At 42.0% G+C, this 20,218-nt stretch overlaps 1 protein-coding gene across 1 annotated transcript in view; it reads right to left on the bottom strand.

The window, feature by feature from the left end:
- Nucleotides 1–10,679: 10,679 nt before the first annotated feature.
- Nucleotides 10,680–20,218, bottom strand: part of LOC137412154 (serine/threonine-protein kinase BRSK2) — a 418,950-nt gene continuing 409,411 nt past the window's right edge. The window contains exons 18-19 of the mRNA XM_078779545.1: nucleotides 13,655–13,744; nucleotides 10,680–12,703 (exon numbers count right to left, since the gene is read on the bottom strand). Coding sequence (XP_078635671.1) covers nucleotides 12,582–12,703; nucleotides 13,655–13,744 — 212 coding nt within the window. The 3' untranslated portion in view covers nucleotides 10,680–12,581. The remainder of the gene's footprint in view (nucleotides 12,704–13,654; nucleotides 13,745–20,218) is intronic.

The raw sequence follows: 20,218 nt of genomic DNA, 5'->3' as shown, positions 1-20,218 counted from the left end.
TTTTAAATTACTTGGTGGTGAGGTGTTTTAAATTACTTGGTGGTGAGGTGTTTCGAATTACGTGGTGGTGAGGTGTTTTAAATTACGTGGTGGTGAGGTGTTTTAAATTACTTGGTGGTGAGGTGTTTTGAATTATGTGGTGGTGAGGTGTTTTGAATTACGTGGTGGTGAGGTGTTTTGAATTACGTGGTGGTGAGGTGTTTTGAATTACTTGGTGGTGAGGTGATTTGAATTACGTGGTGGTGAGGTGTTTCGAATTACGTGGTGGTGAGGTGTTTTAAATTACGTGGTGGTGAGGTGTTTCGAATTACGTGGTGGTGAGGTGTTTTAAATTACGTGGTGGTGAGGTGTTTCGAATTACGTGGTGGTGAGGTGTTTTAAATTACGTGGTGGTGAGGTGTTTTAAATTACGTGGTGGTGAGGTGTTTTAAATTACTTGGTGGTGAGGTGTTTTAAATTATGTGATGGTGAGGTGTTTTAAATTACGTGGTGGTGAGGTGTTTTAAATTACGTGGTGGTGAGGTGTTTTAAATTACTTGGTGGTGAGGTGTTTTAAATTACGTGATGGTGAGGTGTTTTAAATTACTTGGTGGTGAGGTGTTTTGAATTACGTGGTGGTGAGGTGTAATCGTCCCAAAGTTCCAGTCTGCACCTACCCCTCCCCTATGTATGTGCTGAGGGGTTCTTTCTTGAAAAAAAAAAACATTCAACCTGAATCTTCAACCTAAATTGCCTATAAAAATGTAATATCACAAACACAACAAATACATTTGTGCAAAATAATTGTTTGTATTATGATTGGTGTAAATCATGACAACACAGCAACTCAGGTACAGTCATTATCCTCAGTTAAAATAAGCCCGTTCCCCAGTAACGACGGTTAGTGTATATATATATATACAGTCACGTGAAAAAGTAAGTACACCCCATGTAAAGTTTTGACTTTTTCAACATATTTCAACATACAGCTATTTGATCTTCATTTCAACAATATTGATAGATAAAGGTGATATAATATAACAAATATCATGAAACATTTACATTTTGTAGTCCATTGTATAATTTAAATAAGCATAAATGCAAATTTCGCATGTGGAAAAAGTAAGTACACCCCAACATTTATCACTACAAATACCTAAAATTAGAATCAGGTGCACCAGCTCAGGTGCAAATGATTAGAACATCGTTGGAGAGGATCTTTGAGGAACCTGTCTTATTTAAACCTCAGACATTTAGTTTGGTTTGCTCTTTGTTGTTAAAGTGTGCGGCGTCACCATGCCTAGATCAAAAGAGCTCTCTGAGGCCTTCAGAAAGAAGGTTATAGATGCCTAAGAGTCTGGGAAGGGATTTAAAAAGATCTCCAAACAATTTGAAATCAATCATTCGACTGTCCGGAAGATCATCTACAAGTGGAGAAGATTCCAAACAACTGCCAACTTGTTCAGGCCAGGAAGTTCAGCCCAATAGCAGACCACAAGATGCTGAAAGAAGTCTCTAATAACCCCAGAATGTCATCAAGGGACCTACAGGTAGTCTTGCCACTGTTGATGTCAAAGTGCACGAGTCTACCATTAGAAAGAGGCTGCACAAATTTTATCTACATGGGAGGTGTGCCAGGAGTAAACCTTTGCTGTCCAGAAAGAACATCAGGGCAAGACTGAAGTTTGCCAATGAACACCAAGGCAAAGACCAGCACTTCTGGAACAATGTGTTCTGGACAGATGAGTCAAAGGTAGAGCTATTTGGCCACAGTACCAGAAGACATGTTTGGCGAAAACCAAAGACAGCATTTGACCACAAGAACCTGATACCAACTGTAAAGCATGGTGGTGGAAATATTATGGTTTGGGGCAGCTTTGCTGCATCAGGGCCTGGGCAGCTCACCATCATAGAATCCACTATGAATTCTTTATTGCACCCTAGGGTGCTTGAGGATAATGTGAGGCCATCTGTCGGAAAGTTTAATCTCAACCGAAGGTGGACCTTGCAACATGACAATGACCCTAAACATACCAGTAAATCCACCAAGGAATGGCTGAAAAGAAAGAAATGGAGGGTTCTGGAATGGCCAAGTCAAAGCCCGGATCTAAATCCCATCGAGATGTTGTGGGGGGATTTGAAACGAGCTGTGCATGCAAGAAACCCCTCAAACATCGCACAGCTGAAATAATTCTGCATGGAGGAGTGGGCAAAAATTTCTCCCAGTCGATGTCAGAGACTGGTAGACGGTTATAAGAAACGCCTACTTGAGGTTGTTTCTGCCAAAGGGGGCAATTTAGACCTATTAGAGCCAAGGGTGCACTTACTTTTTCCACATGCGAAATTTGCATTTATGTTTATTTAAATTATACAATGGACTACAAAATGTAAATGTTTCATGATATTTGTTATATTATATCACCTTTATCTATCAATATTGTTGAAATGAAGATCAAATAGCTGTATGTTGAAATATGTTGAAAAAGTCAAAACTTTACATGGGGTGTACTTACTTTTTCATGTGACTGTATATGTATATAGGGTGGTCCAGAAACCCTGGGCACATTTTGAAGAACGATACCTGCAACAAACAACTAAGTTTATTGTTGTTCTTTGGTGCAAAACAAAACATGATTACTCGTTAAACAGTCTAATCATTCTAATATACACGAAACAGATCAGTTCAAATGTTCAAACTGCAGTCTGACACACTCTGACATGCAGTTCTGCATGTTTCATAGAATTCCTCGCATACACTTTTTGTTTGAGGAAACCCCAAAGGAAGGAATCACAGGGTGTCGTTAAATCACAAGACCGCAGCGGCCATTCAACCGGACCACAACGGCCAATGCATTTGTCTGTAAAGTTCAAATCAAGGGCCTGGCGCCCAATGGCAGCATAATGAGCAGGCACACCATCATGCATGAACCACATTTGGCCATCATTGAGTGGAAATACACGCTGCTCCAACATCAGAAGGTAATTTGCAGCATTCACATTTTCTTCGAAAAATATTGGTCCAACAATGCCTCCAGAAGAAATGCCTGCCCAGTTGGACACACGAGCTTGATACTGGACGTTGTGCTCAACAGTAAATCATGGGTTGTCTGCTGCCCACATCACGCGATTATGATGACTCACAGAACCAGATAAAGTAAACTTGGATTCATCTGACCACAATATCCTGTTCTGCAAATCATTGTCCATATTCATTAACCCAAGCAATGTCTCACATTCCTCAACGCGCCTGTCAAAATCATCCTCAGATAGTTGGTGAATTAATCTGGGTATGTATGGTATCTGGGTATGTATGGTAAGGATCAATTCCTTACCTAATTAAACCCAACAGGCGCCTTCACACACTCACACACAAGGAATCACACACACCATTAAGGTCTTTTAGTATTGTTCGAATCAATCTTCGTTGACAAACAAGTTGATAATGGTTTGTTACTGTCGAGCTGTTGTTGAATGACCGCTCTGCTCTCTTCAGTTCGAACAGCACGAGTCCTACCTGGTGACTGTTTTGGAAGAATGCTGCCAGTTTCATCAAACTGCTTGTTTATTCTGCCGATGGTTATTCTGTCAATTGCGTCGGCGCCACATTCTTAGACAAGTTGTCTGTGAACTTCAGCTGAAATTCCAGATGCAGAATACAAGCGTACAGCACTAATTTTCTGTCTCAGGATATCCTCCGTCATATTAGGGCGTCCAATTCACAATGAACTGAATTAATGCAAAGACAAATGTGTGCAGCACAGTGAGCGAAGCTCACCCCGATCCATGTCACGTGATGCACCCCACCCTGTTGCGTATCACGTGAAGCCTGTGCATGTTGAAGCGGTCACATCCATTTACGAGTAATCATGTTTTGTTTTGCCGGAAAGAACAATAAACTTAGTTGTTTGTTGCAGGTATCGTTCTTCAAAATGTGCAAAGGGTTTCTGGACCACCCGGTATATATATATATATATATATATATATATATATATATATATATATATATATACATACATATATTGTTGTGGATCCCAGGTTTGTCGACGTACTAAGGGGAGTTTATTACCCCACTCCCCCTCAAACCCCGTGTCCACACGACTCGGTGTCGATTCAGTATACAAAAAAAAACACAGGCCACCGGCCGCTCGTGATCGACAGATTGCTAAGCAATTTCAACCGCCAATATCTCAACCACGTGCCACAGCTGGTCAAAGAATCCAAGATACCTTCAAGACACGCAGCCGAAGAAACTGGGGGTTAAACCCTCGCTGCCCGCACTTTATTGCATGCCGAGCTGATTTGCACGGTGTGGAAAGCGGCGTTACCTGACGTGATGTATAGGTCTGATTCAAGCCAAATTCGGTATCGGATGATGCTAGGCCAATGGAGAAAAGATGTACCCGACAGGTTTCAAAGTAACAACAAAAATGTACAGCCTTTTATTTAGAAGGCACAGAGGAAAAGAGACGAAGATGCAACCTTATCAATTCCTTAACTAATTAAACCCAACAGGCGCCTTCACACACTCACACACAAGGAATCACACACATCGGTTAATTCTCGTGCCGATGTACGTGCAGAGATTCACTTGAGGGTGGCCGCTTGGTGTGCGCAGTCCACAGTTCGATCGTTGATCCGGAGGTGCAGCCTGGGTGAAGTAAGGTCAGAAAGACGAACCGCCGCCTCAAAATCAGCACAAACAACAGGTTGAAGCGAGGGTTGGACAAGTTTCAGCTCGGATCAATTGCTGCCCAGGAAAGATGAACCAGCACTTCAGACAGCCAGCTTCGAGCAGAATCGTGGAAGAAGTCAACGCCAGGAGAGCGAGTTTGCTTGCAGGTCAGAGAAGGCAGCCAGATCAGAGCGAGATCAACACTTGCAGGTCGGTGAAGAGACAAAGGGCGTCGGCAAAGTAAGAGGGTCATTGGCGAAGCAAGAGCAAGATGGCCGTCGGCGAAACGAGAGGAGCGTCGACGAAGCAAGAGGGGAAGAGGGGGAAAATGCAATGGGTGGGGATTTTTATCAGACTCGAAAAGCTTCCAGAATGTTCCACAGCCTCCCATTGGCTGAGGTTCATCACATGCAGGCATTCAATCCTTCCTCCCCCTGGGAAGGTTTCATTCCTCCTTCCCTCTCTCATTCGGGGAGGTTTCACAACCCATTGGTCGCTTGCTGGTGACGTGTCCACGACCCCTCATTGGTCACGTGGGTTTCGCTTTTGGCCACGCCTTTCTGCACATCAAAATGTCTTCCCTCCACCACACGGAGGTTTGAAATCCTGCCTAAATCAACGCATATTTGGTCTCGATTATTCCACAATGGAAAGGGGGCTAATCTTTACATTCAATGAGAAATAACTAACTACTGCAGGCTACATGTTGTCATGCAATTAACTATAGGGGGTTTGCCTTGATGGCAAAACCACAACAATATATATATATATATATATATATATATATATATATATATATATATATATATACACTACCGGTCAAAAGTTTTTGAACCCCTCAATTTTTCCAGTTTTTATTGAAATTTAAGCAATTCAAGTCCAGTGAATAACCTGAAATGGTACAAAGGTAAGCAGTAAACTGCTCGAGGTTAAAACATTTTTTAGGTTAACAAAAACGGGAAAATAATGTAAATTGCAGAGTTATATTGTAAAAAAAAAAAAAAGGCCTTCTTCAGGGAACAAGTAATGGGTTAACAACTTATAGCTGTTCTGCAGCGATGTAAGTAAATTAAGCCTCGAAAGTTGATGCAAACAATTCCTACAGGTGTCCCAACCTCTGCTGATTACTTGATTACAAACCACCTGTCTGTATAAAAGCAGTATTGGAACAGAATGTTATTACACCCTCTGAAGCATTATTTGGACAACATTGCACTGCAGGAAGTAGTATATTGCCATCATAATGGTGAGAAAAAGGCAATTAACAAAGGAAGACAAACAGACCATTATAACCCTTAAAAGTGAAGGTCTTTCCTTTAGAGAAATTGCAAAGAAAGCCAAGGTGTCAGAGAGTACAGTTTCCTACACCATCAAAAGGCACTTGTAAACTGGAGGAAACTCTGACAGAAAGAGGTCTGGCAGACCCAAAGCCACAACAGAATCAGAAGACAAGTTTCTGAGAGTCAACAGCTTGCGTGATAGGCGGCTCACAGGACAACAGCTTCAAGCACAGCTTAACACTGGTTGAAGTAAGCAAGTCTCAGTTTCAACTGTGAAGAGAAGACTTTGAGCTGCAGGTCTGACAGGTCGAGTGGCAGTAAGAAATCCATTGCTAAGATGGCAAAATAAGAAAAAGAGGCTTGCCTGGGCCATGAAGCACTGCCAGTGGACTACTGAAAACTGGAAGAAGGTCTTATGGACTGATGAATCAAAATTTGAAATCTTTGGTTCATCACGCAGGGTTTTTGTACGCCGTCGAGTCGGCAAAAGGATGGTTCCTCAGTGTGTGACACCAACTGTCAAACATGGCGGAGGAAGCGTGATGGTCTGGAGCTCTTTTGCTGGATTCAGAGTCAGCGACTTGCACAGAGTGACTGGCACCCTGAACCAAAAGGGCTACCACAGCATTTTGCAACGCCATGGAATACCCTCTGGTATAGGCCTCGTTGGACAGGGGTTCATCCTACAGCAAGATAATGACCCTAAACACACCTCCAGGCTATGTCAAAACTACCTTTGAGGAAAAGAACAAGACGGTAGGCTTCAAACCATGGAATGGCCAGCACAGTCTCCAGACTTGAACCCCATCGAGCTGGTTTGAGATGAATTGGACAGAAGGGTGAAAGCAAAGCAACCGACAAGTGCAACACATTTGTGGGAACTTCTGCAACAGTGTTGGGAAAAACTTCTGGAACAATGTTTGATTTCCATTGTAGAAAGAATGCCACGAGTGTGTTCGGCAGTTAATTCTGCAAAAGGTGGCTACTTTGCTGAGTCAAAAATTTAAATTAAATTTTGTTAAACAAAATGATTCTATGATTTCTTTTTTATCTTGAGAGATTCCAGAATGTTCCACATTTTTTGGGGAATATTGAGACATTGTTGACATTGAGACATTAAACTGCATAAATTTCAATAAAAACTGGAAAAATTGAGGTGTTGTAAAACTTTTGACCGGTAGTGTATAATATATATATATATATATATATGTATATATATTTTTAATAAACAGGAATTAAATTTCTGCATGGGGCTCATGTGGAAAATTCTGACAACCCGGGACTCAAACCAGGGACCTCCATCACTTACGTGGTGACAGCCCACTGCACTATTGAGCCAACCGAAATCGCCTCAGAAATTTTCCACACTTAACACTGCGAGCTTTATAATGGCCGATGTCTTACGTCTGGCATATATTATATATATGTTTGCACATGTGTGATGTTAAGTTAAAAAAGAGCTTGAGAAAGAATGTTGGAAGAATTGCTTTAAGTTTTTTCCAAGGACGAGAATGTTGTTTGTTGAGGTCCATCATTGCAGATTGTTAATGCCAAACTCTCTTAAGAATACAAACTTTTGGCATATACACAGGCTGCAAAGAACACATCCAGCCACTCATTGCAGCTTTCTACCCGATAGGTCGTACTGCAACACGTATTTGGCATGAGAATGTTGGTGCATTCTCGACCTGCACAGGCAAGCGCATCCGGGGGAGAGGCACCTTAAAAATTGTAATTTTCCTGGCTACCTCTCCAGAATTGTTTATGGAGCACAGAGAGGATGGATGGTGTGTGGCTAACACATCCTGTCTCTCAGGATCCATGTGGCGATAGCTGTTGTGGCTTGCGTTGCTTCCTGGGACCATAACAGTGCAGCGGCTTGTATGTGATAGAAATCCTCAAGGTGGTAGAGGCAGCTCACGAAAGGGGATGGGGGTGAAGATGGTGGTATTTTCTCAATGCTGATGATGGCCAAGTACAGTATAAAGTTGTCATGCCTAATAGTAATATGCTGCAGTATGACCTACCCTGAATAGTGAGGGGCAGAATCTGTCTTTTGTAGTCTCCACATAGCCAGATGTTCATGCTTTCTTTAAATGTAATTTTCGTGGTTACCTCTCCAGATATGTTTTTGGACAATTGAGAGTATGGTGTGTGGAAGACATCTTGGTGCTGTTGGTCAAGATCCATGTGACAATATGGTAATTGTGAAGCAGTTTCTAGTTGATGCCAAGCCCTCTTGCACACTTACATCTACTTATTGGGCACACATGAAGGTTGGATCTCAGGGCAGTGCACAGATGGTGCGAACAGGAGAGATGTTGTTTGGCGGTGATGATTTGAGGGGGGGGGGGGGGGGGGGGATGGGGTGTGTGACGTATGTGAAATCCCAGCTGTATGAAACAACCGCTCCTGCAAAGGATGGTGGCAGGGGTCATGTTATTATCCTTATTATTATTGCTAGTTATTATGGTTAATATTATTATGCTATTATTGTTGTTGTTATTGCACTCGGCTATGGAAAAACACCACGATTACGCGGAACGACTCCCAATCTGTTATCTTAGTTGTTTGCCATGCCATGGTAAATACACCTTACCATGGCATTATTTCAAGGCAATAAAACATGGGAATTCCTCCGGATTATTTGCAGTGGAGTCTAAAGCAACATAAGCGAAGTGACTGAAAATAAGGGGAAGGTTTCTTACTCATGATACAACAAGAAAGAGCAATCAGAGATTTCAGACCCTCGCCAGGACGTGTTTTTAGTGGTTTTCAAGGATTTTATGTCGAGCCTGGGTTATGGCGGCCGAACCACATGACCAATAACGTCATTGGTTTTTTTTCTCCACCAATTTATCCCTAGATGACTCTCAAGAAATTTCATCTTGATCGGATGAAGTTTTGTACTTGTCGAATTATGACGTCATAATGGAGGCACCTATGACATCATCATTAACAGATGTTATTCCACATGGAGAGTTCTTTGCAATGAGCCATGTCTCAATTTTTCCTATTCAGCGTTTTCGGAGATATAGAGGTCCAAAGGTTTTTGTTTTTTCCAAGATGAGGCCCTTACCACATGACCTATGACGTCATTATAATCATAAAAAATATTCTACAGGAGGAGGTGCACCGATGGTGAAAATTTCCTATCAATCGGACCAACGGTTGCAGAGGAAATCATATTTATTCTGTGCAGACAAACAGACAAACAAACAAACAGACAAAAGGATTCAAATGCACTACCCTCTCCTCTCGCGAGGGTACGAAAGGCCTCTGAACACACTTGTAATACCCTCTCCCACCACTAACCGGGAGCGGCTCTACATTTATTTAATTACACATTTATGTGAAGAATTTGTGTCGCCTCATCTTCAGAACCTTCCTGCGGGGACCAGGAAGCTCCAACCTTTCTCATATGGCCCTTAATCCACCTGGCAGGACATTGTATAACTAATGACTGAATGCATCGGCCACAGACATGCAGACAGACTGGCACCAAATTGCATATTTTAGTATGACTGTCAACTCCAGTAAGTCGAACAGCCCATTTGTGAGTCCTTATTTCACAAATTGTTAAATCACAAATAATTGTGATTATTTCAAATAACTAAATATTTTACAAATTCCCAAAAAATGTTTTTATGATATATGCGATGATGGCATATATCCTAGTGTGGTATTACTCAGCATTTAAAAAAAGGATGGAGCACAACCAACCAGGTTGGCAACCACTGTGCTGGCATTATGGGCCTATTTGCTCTGCATTTTGAAGCATGGTGGTGGCAGCATCATGTTATGGGGATGTTTCTCATCAGTAGGGACTGGGGCACTTGGCAGGCTAGAAGGGAAAATGGGTGGAGCAAAACACAGAAAATCCGAGAGGAAAACCTGCTGCCCTCTGCAAGAAAGCTAAAATTGGGACAGAAGTTCACCTTTCCACATGACAACGACCCGAAGCACACAGCCAAAGCTACACTGGAGTGGCTAAGGAACAAGAAGATAAATGTCCTTGAGTGGTCTCATGAGAGCTCTGACCTAAATCCAATTGAAAATTTGTGGCATGACTTGAAGATTTCTGTCCATCAACACTCTCCATGCAACTTTCCCGAGCTTGAACAGTTTTGTACAGAAGAATGGGCAAATATTGCATGTGGTGTGGTATTACTCAGCATTTAAAAAGGATAGAGCACAACCAAACAGCCATAGGTTGGCAACCACTGCACCGGCATTATGGGCCTAATTGCCCTGCAATGAAGTTCCTCGTCAGTGAGCACATACTATTGTTATTACATATTTGAGACAAAGTTCCTTTTGCATGCATAATTAATAAATGTATGGTCCAGAACTGCATGATTGACTGGAAGGATGACCCACGAAGCATTCTTTACCGACACATGGGCTCTTGGTCTTATTCCAAAAAAAGCACATCAGCAGCAGGATAGCACGCATTTACTAACATCGCAGATGGATGATGTCAGCTCAGCAACAACCACACATGGCATTGCAGTTTAGATTTTCTGCGACTCTGTGTGTTTGACCCGATCTGTGAACTTGCCCATCCGGATATCCGGAAGTTTCTGCTAAAATTTTCCCAATATGAAACTCTGATAAATCCATGATGTCACATATTAATTTTCCAAAAACATTCCTTGACCAGTCCAACATAATTGCTTAACATTAAAAGTCCCTTTGTTTAACATTAATAAATGCAGCTGTTGCAAAGTGAAGTGGTGCACCAGCCATTTGTTAGCTATTCAACAACTTCCCAGTTTTATTCAGTTGGAACATAATAAATTTGAAGTTTTCCAAATACAGGTTTCAAATGGATCTGCAGGGGACTGCTACAGAGAAAAGACATTTTTATTTCCACAACTTAACTCGTCATCGTATGACTGCTGGATGACTTATGAAAGTTGCACACAGAAATGCAAAAAGTATTGCTTTGTCTTGACCAGCACAATAGACGTTGCGTCTCTAATGGCTCCAGGGCCCAAGTGGTTTGGAATTTATGGAAATTCCTAAAATTTTTATTCAATTTTTTTTTTTTTGCTTCCCCTACTCCCCCCACTCATTTTCCATTTTTATTTTCAAATCTTTACAGGGTAAAAACAGTAACCTCCCACCCCACTCATCCATTCTCTCCCTCTACAACATTAATTGGTAAGTCTAAAATGGAAGAGTCTATGGTATGAAGTGGACAGAAGATAAGGGCTGATTCAGGTTTCTCTGATTACATGATTATTCGGTTCTGTTCGGTGACCGTATAACTTCCAGCCTCGGTGTTTCAGCGGTCATGGCTATCAGTTCAACCCAAAAGATGCTCCAATTTATCTAATTGCATGGCTAGGATCTGGGAGTGGAGGTGGAGTGCAAGGAGAGTGAAGGGTTGGGAGGGAATCTGGAGGAGGACGAAAGTGAAAGTGTATGTCCGCGGCGACGCAAGTACAGTAACATGCAACGAAAAGTTTTCAGGTCATGCATAACCAACTGGGATGACCACAATGGGCGTCACTGCTTGGGTCATGAATAGAGAAAACGATGCCATGTATAAAATAACTTAAAAAAAAGAATAATTCGAACAAGGATCAAACAAACTGCAGAATGAGGAAGCGTTAATCCATCTTGGAAACATGTGATTTTCAACATAAAACTCCTATAATTTACACCCACCTTCATCGATAAATTAAATAAAACTCTGCAGTGATATATCAACGAGACAGCACGACACGTGACAGGCTTCTACATATTTTAGAGTAATAATAAATAAAACTGAGAAAAAATATCCCCTATGTAATATCAATTTCCCTCATAAAGTGCAGCTACAGCCAACATAAAAGTAACAAACATAAATGTACATTGATAATGGTACCTGCTTGTGATTTACAAATTCATTATACAGTTGTTTGCATACATATTGTCTGCCCTGATTCTCTCTCTCTCTCTCTTTTTTTCACACACACACACACACACACACACACACACACACACACACACACCACACACCACACACACACACACACACACACACACACACACACACACACACACACACACACACACTCTCTCTCTCACTCACACTCTCACTTGTATTTATGCACTCATAGTATAAATAAATTAACACTGAAAACTCAAGTGAAACAATATGCCTCAAAATCAGAGTATAAGCAGGAAAGAACGCGGCTTTGAGGGCATGGGGATGGAGAAGTATGGGACAGACGGGTTAGGGTGGGGAGAGGGAAGTAGAGGAAAAATGGCGGTATTGAGAAGAACTTGAGGCAAGGATGGTGGGGTGCAAGGTGAAGGTCACTGCCCCAGTGCCCCAGTTCTGCAACGCCCGACATTGCATAAATCCCCAACTTGGGGTCAACACTGTGTGGGTCATTCCTGATGGTGCGCTGAGCCCAGCACAGCGCTAGTGGTAGGGTGGAAGAGGAGGAGGTTTTACAGATGAGCAAAAGGGAGGTGTGATATACATGAGGGACATTGAGAAGCAAGTGGCAAAGGAACGGGGAGGAAAAGGTCTTTTCCTTTCCCGTTATTCCCTGTGTCTCTTGCCACTCTCCATCTTCGCTTCTTTCCATACTAGCTAGCTACTGTAGCCAACATGGAGGGTGCCGCAATTGAGTGCTCAAGGCAATTCTGAATCATGCCTTCTCTTTTGTGCATGCCAGGTTGCAATCTGTCTTGCCTCCAGCTCCATCAGTCTCAATGCGCTTGGAACGTGTCGGCGTTCCTGGATGTAATTGTCCTTTTCCATTTTTCTCATCTAGAGATTTGGGATTGGAAGGAAATGCGGGCAGATATGGGAGGGGGGAAAGAAGGGAGGAAAATACGTGGCTTCTTAAATTGGCAAAAATACCAACTCAAAAGGAGAACTGAGCAAGCCATAATTTTAAGGAAACTTAATCATTAGGAGACAAGAAAATATAATTTGACATGAATCGGTCGATGGATAGGCCTACACCGATGTTAGATGTCATCCTGCTGTGATGCTAGATCTCAATTAAAAGTCAAATGAAAAATTTAACATTACTTGAGAGAGAGAGAGAGCTAGAGAGGAGTGAGAGAGAGGGAGCGAGAGAGAGAGAGAGGGATCGAGAGAGAGGGAGGGGGAGAGACAGAGAGAGAGAGGGGGGGGGGGAGCAAGAGAGAGAGGGAGAGGGAGAGAGGGAGCGAGAGTGAGAGAGAGGGAGCGAGAGTGAGAGAGAGGGTGTGAGAGAGGAAATGAGAGTGAAAGAGGGAGTGAGAAAGAGGGAGCGAGAGAGAGAGAGAGAGAGAGAGAGAGAGAGAGAGAGAGAGAGAGAGAGAGGGGAAGGGAGAGAGAAAGAGAAAGAGAAAGAGAGAAACATGACACAGAAGAGATAAGTACAAGTGAGACATCACAAGTGATTCTAACTCGAGTTATGGTCTGCAAAATGAAATGCAAGGGGTGCAATAACTTTGACCTGTTGAAAGAGAAATGTAATCAGTTAATCTGCGTAATACAGTCCATATTTATGCTTTGCTTGGTTAAAATACAGTAGCTTGAGTGCTTCGCAAGTTATCGTGTTCACAAAAAACGGATAATGGACACACGGACAAGCAGAAGTCATAATGCCTCAAAAACATAATGAAAACTTTGTTTTCAGTAACTTATAAACTTATCACATTTCCAGAAATTAGCACTCAACCAACCGTATCCTCCACCAAGTTAATCTCTATCACAACTATTTCTTACCGCTGAGTTGCTGCACTGATAGTTGGTCATGTGAGTTGACGAGTTGAGCCTGGATTATCTCCACCACCTTCTTAAACCGACGGCTTGGGCCTACCAACAGGAAGAGGGATCAATCGAATGTGTGAGAAAATGGAAAAGAGGGAGAAGGAGAATGATAGTGGAAGAAAGATTGAAATGGAAAGACAGAATGAATTGAAGATAAATACAAGGTGGTAGGAAGTAGGATTGAAGTGGATAGACAAAAGGAAAGTTACATAAAACTACAAAGTAAAAGATGAAGAAGAGTAACTGATAAACGGTGTTTTTTCAGGAGGTATCATGACTATACCGAGTTATTGTATTAAATATTATTTTTCGTTTTTGTCTTTCCATCGGAGGGAAAAAATCAAAATGAAAAATTAAGGAAGGGATTAGAAATTAAACCTGAATTTATTCAACTACCAATACATACTATATGGTCAATATGATCAGACCACAAGGAGCAGCTGGGTTTCCACAACCAAACCATGTTTTAATGTTGTTGTTTTTTAAACAAAATTGTTTACCAAAATATTTATGAATTATGCCTCTACACAGAGCATCCGTTCTGCCGAAGCAGTTTATTGGTGAGTGCTACAATCCTGGATGTGTACACCTAGGAAACAGGAAGTCAAAAACAGGAAGTCAAAGCAGGAATTTGGGATTTGTTCAGGGTGCCTGCAATCGCTCACCTACTCTTCGCGAAGGACACGGTGGGACCTTTAACGCCCGCCAACTATAATCCTGGCATACAGGATAACCAGTTTGACGTCCGTCCGACGAACGGCGCACACACTGCCTGTGAAACACCAGGGTGACCATTTATAGCTGGGTCTACATTCGAACCCAGGCTCGACAGCTTGGAGGTGAGTGCGTGTACCACCAGGAAAAATGTTTTCTTGGTAAGAAAATATTTTATGAAAATAAGGAAAGTTAAACTTTTCTTGTGACTATTTTTTTTTTTCATAGTTTTCTTTTTTCATGGAAACATTTCTTATTTTAAGGAAATGTTTTCTGTCTAAGAAAATTATGTATGCCAGTATACTTATCGGACAACCCAGCCCTTACCAAAATAGAGAAAGGTAACACTAATGAACATTTTAGAAAGAAAATTTAGATCGTCTCAATTCTCTTGGTCGTTTCTTAATCTCAATTTTTAGATTATCACTAGCTAGCAGTTTTCATATCTTGCAATGATTCTGTTTCGTATCGCTCTTGTTATTTTCCTTTCTGCTGTTTGCTGTGAGCAAAGACCATGCATGTGGTTGATTTAATGCTGAGGTTATCATACCTCTGAGGATGGTTATGTTTTCACCCCTGTCTGTCTGTTGGTAAACAGGATATCTCGAAAAGTTGTGGACTGATTCGACCGACATTTGCTGAAGAAGTTGGGTATGTGACAATGACGAAATGATTAGATTTTGGTGAAGATCGGGATCCGCGTCCGGATAATATAATTTATTAAGTGATTCTTCACCAAGCCTGGTGTTGGCTTAGCAGTTAGGGTGCAGGCTTGGGATCCTAGGATCCTGAGTTTGAATCCTGGTGGATCACTGAATTAACGCCTCGGGTGTTGACTCAGCCTTCCGAGGTTGGCAAATTGAGTACCAACTTGCTGGGATGAATGATCTGGTGTGTACCCCAATTAAGAATAGGTACACCGTATCCCTGCGCATCGTAAGAGGAGACTAAGGGTTGGTGTCAGGAAGGGCATCTGGCCATAAAAACATTGCCTCAAAAGGGAACCATGATTGTCCTGGGGCCCGCAAGGCTAAATCCCACTCTAACGGGGAAAAATGGCATTAAAACGATCATTCATTCATTCATTCATGTGATTCTTCACCATTGAGAGATAGGGCTAAAACCGATATACAGTGCGTATCAAAAAAAAGGTCATCCGAATTCAAGGGGTTAATATGCAATGGTTATTTATTTTGACAATTTACATGTCGTTTACTAATTAAGAGGAGATCCTCAGCTTTCCATTGATACCTTCCTTGCATCATTGCTGTCACACATGACCGAGTACATGTTCATTGAAAATGACAAATTCAAATCACATTTTTACAAGTTTGGCTAATCGATGCAAGTCAGGATAATTGGTGCAAAATGAACGTCAGATGTGAACTTTTCTCAGGAATGATTGGCCTTTATGCACCCACACCTTCAACATGTCCACCTCCCCTTTCAACACAAAGCTCACAGCGGCGGAGCATGCCCTGAACTGCTCTTCTCACCATAGCCGGGTCATTGCGCAAAGCATCCACTTCATTTCGAATACAGCCCTGCAATTCGTCAAGATCACGGGGAGGAGTTATGAACACCTTGTTCTTTAAATGTCCCCAAAGGAAATAATCACATGGTGTGAGGTCAGGTGATCTTGGCGGCCATTCCACTGCATGGTTGAGGGCGATGACCCGGTCTCCAAAGAGTTCCCTCAGTCGATCTCGGACAGCGATAAGACGATGTGCTGGGGCGCTGTCTTGGGCCCACCAGAGATATCTAAAGACACCACGAACCTGTCGCTCGAAGTTCTCCTCCAGCTGTGGTAAAACTTCATCATTGATCATCTGCAGATACCTGTTACCATTGACATTCCTTTGAAAGAAAAATGGTCCGATCACCTGACCACTTTCACAAAGTCCCAACCAAACAGTCCACTTTTGTCGATTCATGTTGGTGTCAAAATTAAATTCCGGGGGTTGTCCTGTTGGTGCATATTCAAAAACATTATGGGTATAGACCTTGCCGTCCATGGCGAAAGCAGCTTCGTCGCCGATAATGAGATACCGCCGGAAATTGACATCTGCTTCGCAGCGTGCTATCAACCATCCGGCAAGCACCAGCTTCCTGGCAAAATCCCCTGGCGTAAGTTGATGCCGGATGTGAATCCGATATGGATGTTGGTGGAGGTCCAGTCTTGTGATTCGGTTGAATGTTGCCAAAGGCAATCCCGTCCCATTTCGTCTTGCGCTGGTATCCCGAGGATGCTCCAAAACTTGCTGCCTTACTGCTGCAATGTTCATTTCCGATCGCCCAGTGCACCTCCTACCAGAATTCTCCTTGTTGCGGTTGAGGCTAGTGCCATGCTCTTGGTATTTTCTAACATTCGCCCAGATGGTTTTGGCTGCTGGAGGCTCCCGTTCTGGGAAACATTCCCTGAACGCATCACTAGTTTGCTGCAAACTTCCAGTTTGGTGAAAGGTTGTAACCACGAAGGTCCGCTGTTCAGTCGTAAGTTGAACCATCTTTTCAATGACTCAGACTGTCTCTAAACCCATACACTGTAGGCCCATCTTAAATACCCATCTTAAACAAAGGATGACGCAACTGACAATTACCAGACCAGCTTAACAATTTTACATAATCAACTTGGCAGTCAACGCCAATGCGTCCATTTCAAACTGTCTTGCATCGATGAGCCAAACTTGTAAAAATGCGATTTTAACTTGTCATTTTCAATGAACATGTACTCGGTCATGTGTGACAAAAATGATGCATGAAAGGCATCAATGGAAAGCTGAGGATCTCCTCATAATTGGTAAACCACATGTAAATTGTCAAACTAAATAACCTTCGCATATTAACCCCTTGAATTCGGATTACCTTTTTTTTTGATACGCACTGTATAACACAGCATCTCAAAAAGTTGTGGACAGAGTCGGACGAAACTTGGTGGAGGAATTGGATAGGTGACAAGAACAAGCCGATTAGATTTTGGTTAAGGTCCGACTCCAGATCCGGCCTATCAGTGGGATACAAAATATAAACTGTTCAGCCTGGCAGAGTTATGTTCTTACTGAGTGCCAATCTATTTTATACTGCATTCTAGCTGTGAATGTTATGGATCATTCTTAAACTTTTTGTGAAATTATTTATGAAGACTAAAGCAAGTAATGCAATCATATCTCACTATAACTTAAGAGGCAGTATTTTTGACCAATTTCTGCTTTCACAAACTCTGTATTGGCATCTGTACAGCAGCAGAGCTTTGCATTCAATAGAAGACATTCTTGGTCTGATCAGCAGCAGGATAGCTGGAAGTTTAGATTTCCACAATAACACAATTTTTCTTCATCTCAACAATGTAGTGGAAAACATAGATGGTTTTTCAGCATCACTGTGTGTTTAAAGAGAGTTAAGTATATCTCAAAGAAGGCAACGGCAAACCATCCAGCATAAACCAAATTGCAAAAAGACTGCTGTGATGGCACCAACGCTCTCTGTCTTTGTAGTTGTACAAGGTGTACAAGAGGTGTATGATTAAATATTAAACTAGAACGGCACTCAGTAGAGCAAATACCTCCACCTGGCTGAACTCTGTACGTTTTGCATCCCACTGATAGGCCGGATCTGGATTCGGACCTGAACCAAAATCAAATTGGCTTGTTGTTGTCACCGATCCAATTTGATCACCACGTTTCGTCCGAACCCGTCCACAACTTTTTGACATATCTTGTTATATATCGTTTTTAGCCCTATTACTCAATGGTGAATAATCACCTAAACTTCTCGGATAAGGATCCGGATTGGGATCTTCACCAAAATCGAATCAATTCGTTGCTGTCACACACCCAGTCTGTCCATCAAATTTCCTCTGAATCTGTCCACAATTTTTTGGGATATCCTGCTCAGAGAAAGACAGTCAGGCAAACAAATAAACTAGAAATCGGTCAGAGACCGAGGACTTGCCGGAATGTACTTTTTTCATTGACCTTGAGTTTGACCTTTCAAGGTCACTCAAGGTCAAAGGTCATGGTGCCAAATGAAATGTCATACGTGACTTCCTATATGACAGTAACAGTAAGTGTATGCATATCTCTTGTACTTTTAGAGTTATAGTGGTTTGAAATATATTTTAAATGAAAACTCGACCCCCCTGATTTCACGTTTTGGGTGACCTTGAGCTTGACCTTCGGCCTGCAGAGTTAAAAATTGGACACAGTCTATTCCAGGGCAAGGCAAATATGTTTTTAAAGTATGGCGATGCTATGTGCAACGATGTAGACGTAGTACTGCGCACAAACAGACAGACAGACAACATACTTGCCGGAATTTTTTCCGTCAAGTAACTAGAAATCACTCATAGAGCGACACTTGGCAAAACAAACAAACAAGAAAGATGTCATGCAGAGCAAGATACATGGGAAATCCTTAAAACAAATTTGACCTTAAAAATAACTGGAAGTTTAATTCAGTGACATGATATGCAAACCCTGTTCAAATTTCAAGTCAATCAGATGAAAATTGAGGATTTTAGAGTCACACCTTTGGCCTATGTTGACTTTTTGGCTGATGTTGACCTCAAAAATAATTTGTGGTCGAATTCACTGACCTGATATGCAAATCCTCTTCAGATTTCACTTAGTACATTATACACTACTTTATACACTGCACTTGGTACATTATTCCATCATTACACTTGGTACATGGCTTATCATAATAAAGCCATGTACCAATCTTCAGTTGAATATGTTAAAGGGTATGGTAGAAAGCCTGGAAAACCACAGGTGGGACAGACAGACAGACGGATGGACAGATGGACGGAGAGTAAACCTATAGTCCCTTCCGGTGAAATCGGGAGGGGACTAATAAGCAGTTCATTATTGAGGCTGTTTTACTGATTTGGGAGATGAAAGAGCAAGAGATGGAAGCACTGAAAAAGATGCAAACCACTGAACTGTGCCAATTCGTGCTGGTAATCTGGCATTTGGACAACGCTCAGAAGTGGTAAGATGTATTAACCACCTTTAGAGGCCATTTTTCCCCGCAAAGCGGGGGTTGGCCTTTTTCGGGAACCGTGGTTGTTGTTGTTTTTCGGTCCCCTATTTGAAGCAATGTTTTACGGCCGGATGCCCTTCCTGACGCCAACCCTTTTTGCCGCCTTTTTAACGACAAACAGGGAATTACCAGTGAACTGGTACTCAATTAGCCGACCTCGGAAGGATGACAGGCTGAGTCAACCCCCCTGGCGTTAATTCAGCGATCGACCGGGATTCGAACCCAGGATCCTTGGATCCTAAGCCGGCACCCTAGCCGCTAGCCCAACACCAGGGATTGGCTTGTTGTTGTCCGGAGATGTGGTAAGATGTATTGCAGTAAGTGGTAAGATGTATTGCAGCAAGATATAGCAGACCAGCAATATCTGCACTAATTTCTGAGAACATAACATGCTTTCAAGCAATTACGCAAACAGCATCTTGAATCTCTCTGCACCAACTGTGGATACAAGACAATGTTTGGCATTTGCTTTTGTACATTTACAGCTTGATGATAAGAGCACCAATCATCAAGCTCCATATTCCACACTAAAACCATTGTCAACCTCTCCTCTTCCCGAACTTCCAAAAAAACTTGGAATAAGATCTAAAATAAATGCTTATTCTTAAGTTAAACATACCAAAATAATTTGAAAAATGGCAAAAAAATGTACAATATTAAGTAAATACAGTACTATGACTAATTAATTATTAAATAATCTAAATTATGCCCACCCTCTTATGGGGTCAGCCGGGCAATGCTTTTGGTCGAAGTCATTCACAAACC

This window comes from Myxine glutinosa, chromosome 1 (genome assembly GCF_964187855.1).
Source record: "Myxine glutinosa chromosome 1, kmMyxGlut1.1, whole genome shotgun sequence".
Lineage (NCBI taxonomy): Eukaryota > Metazoa > Chordata > Myxini > Myxiniformes > Myxinidae > Myxine > Myxine glutinosa.
The sequence above is the reverse complement of the archived record's forward strand: the minus strand, read 5'-3'. Positions and strand labels throughout refer to the sequence as shown.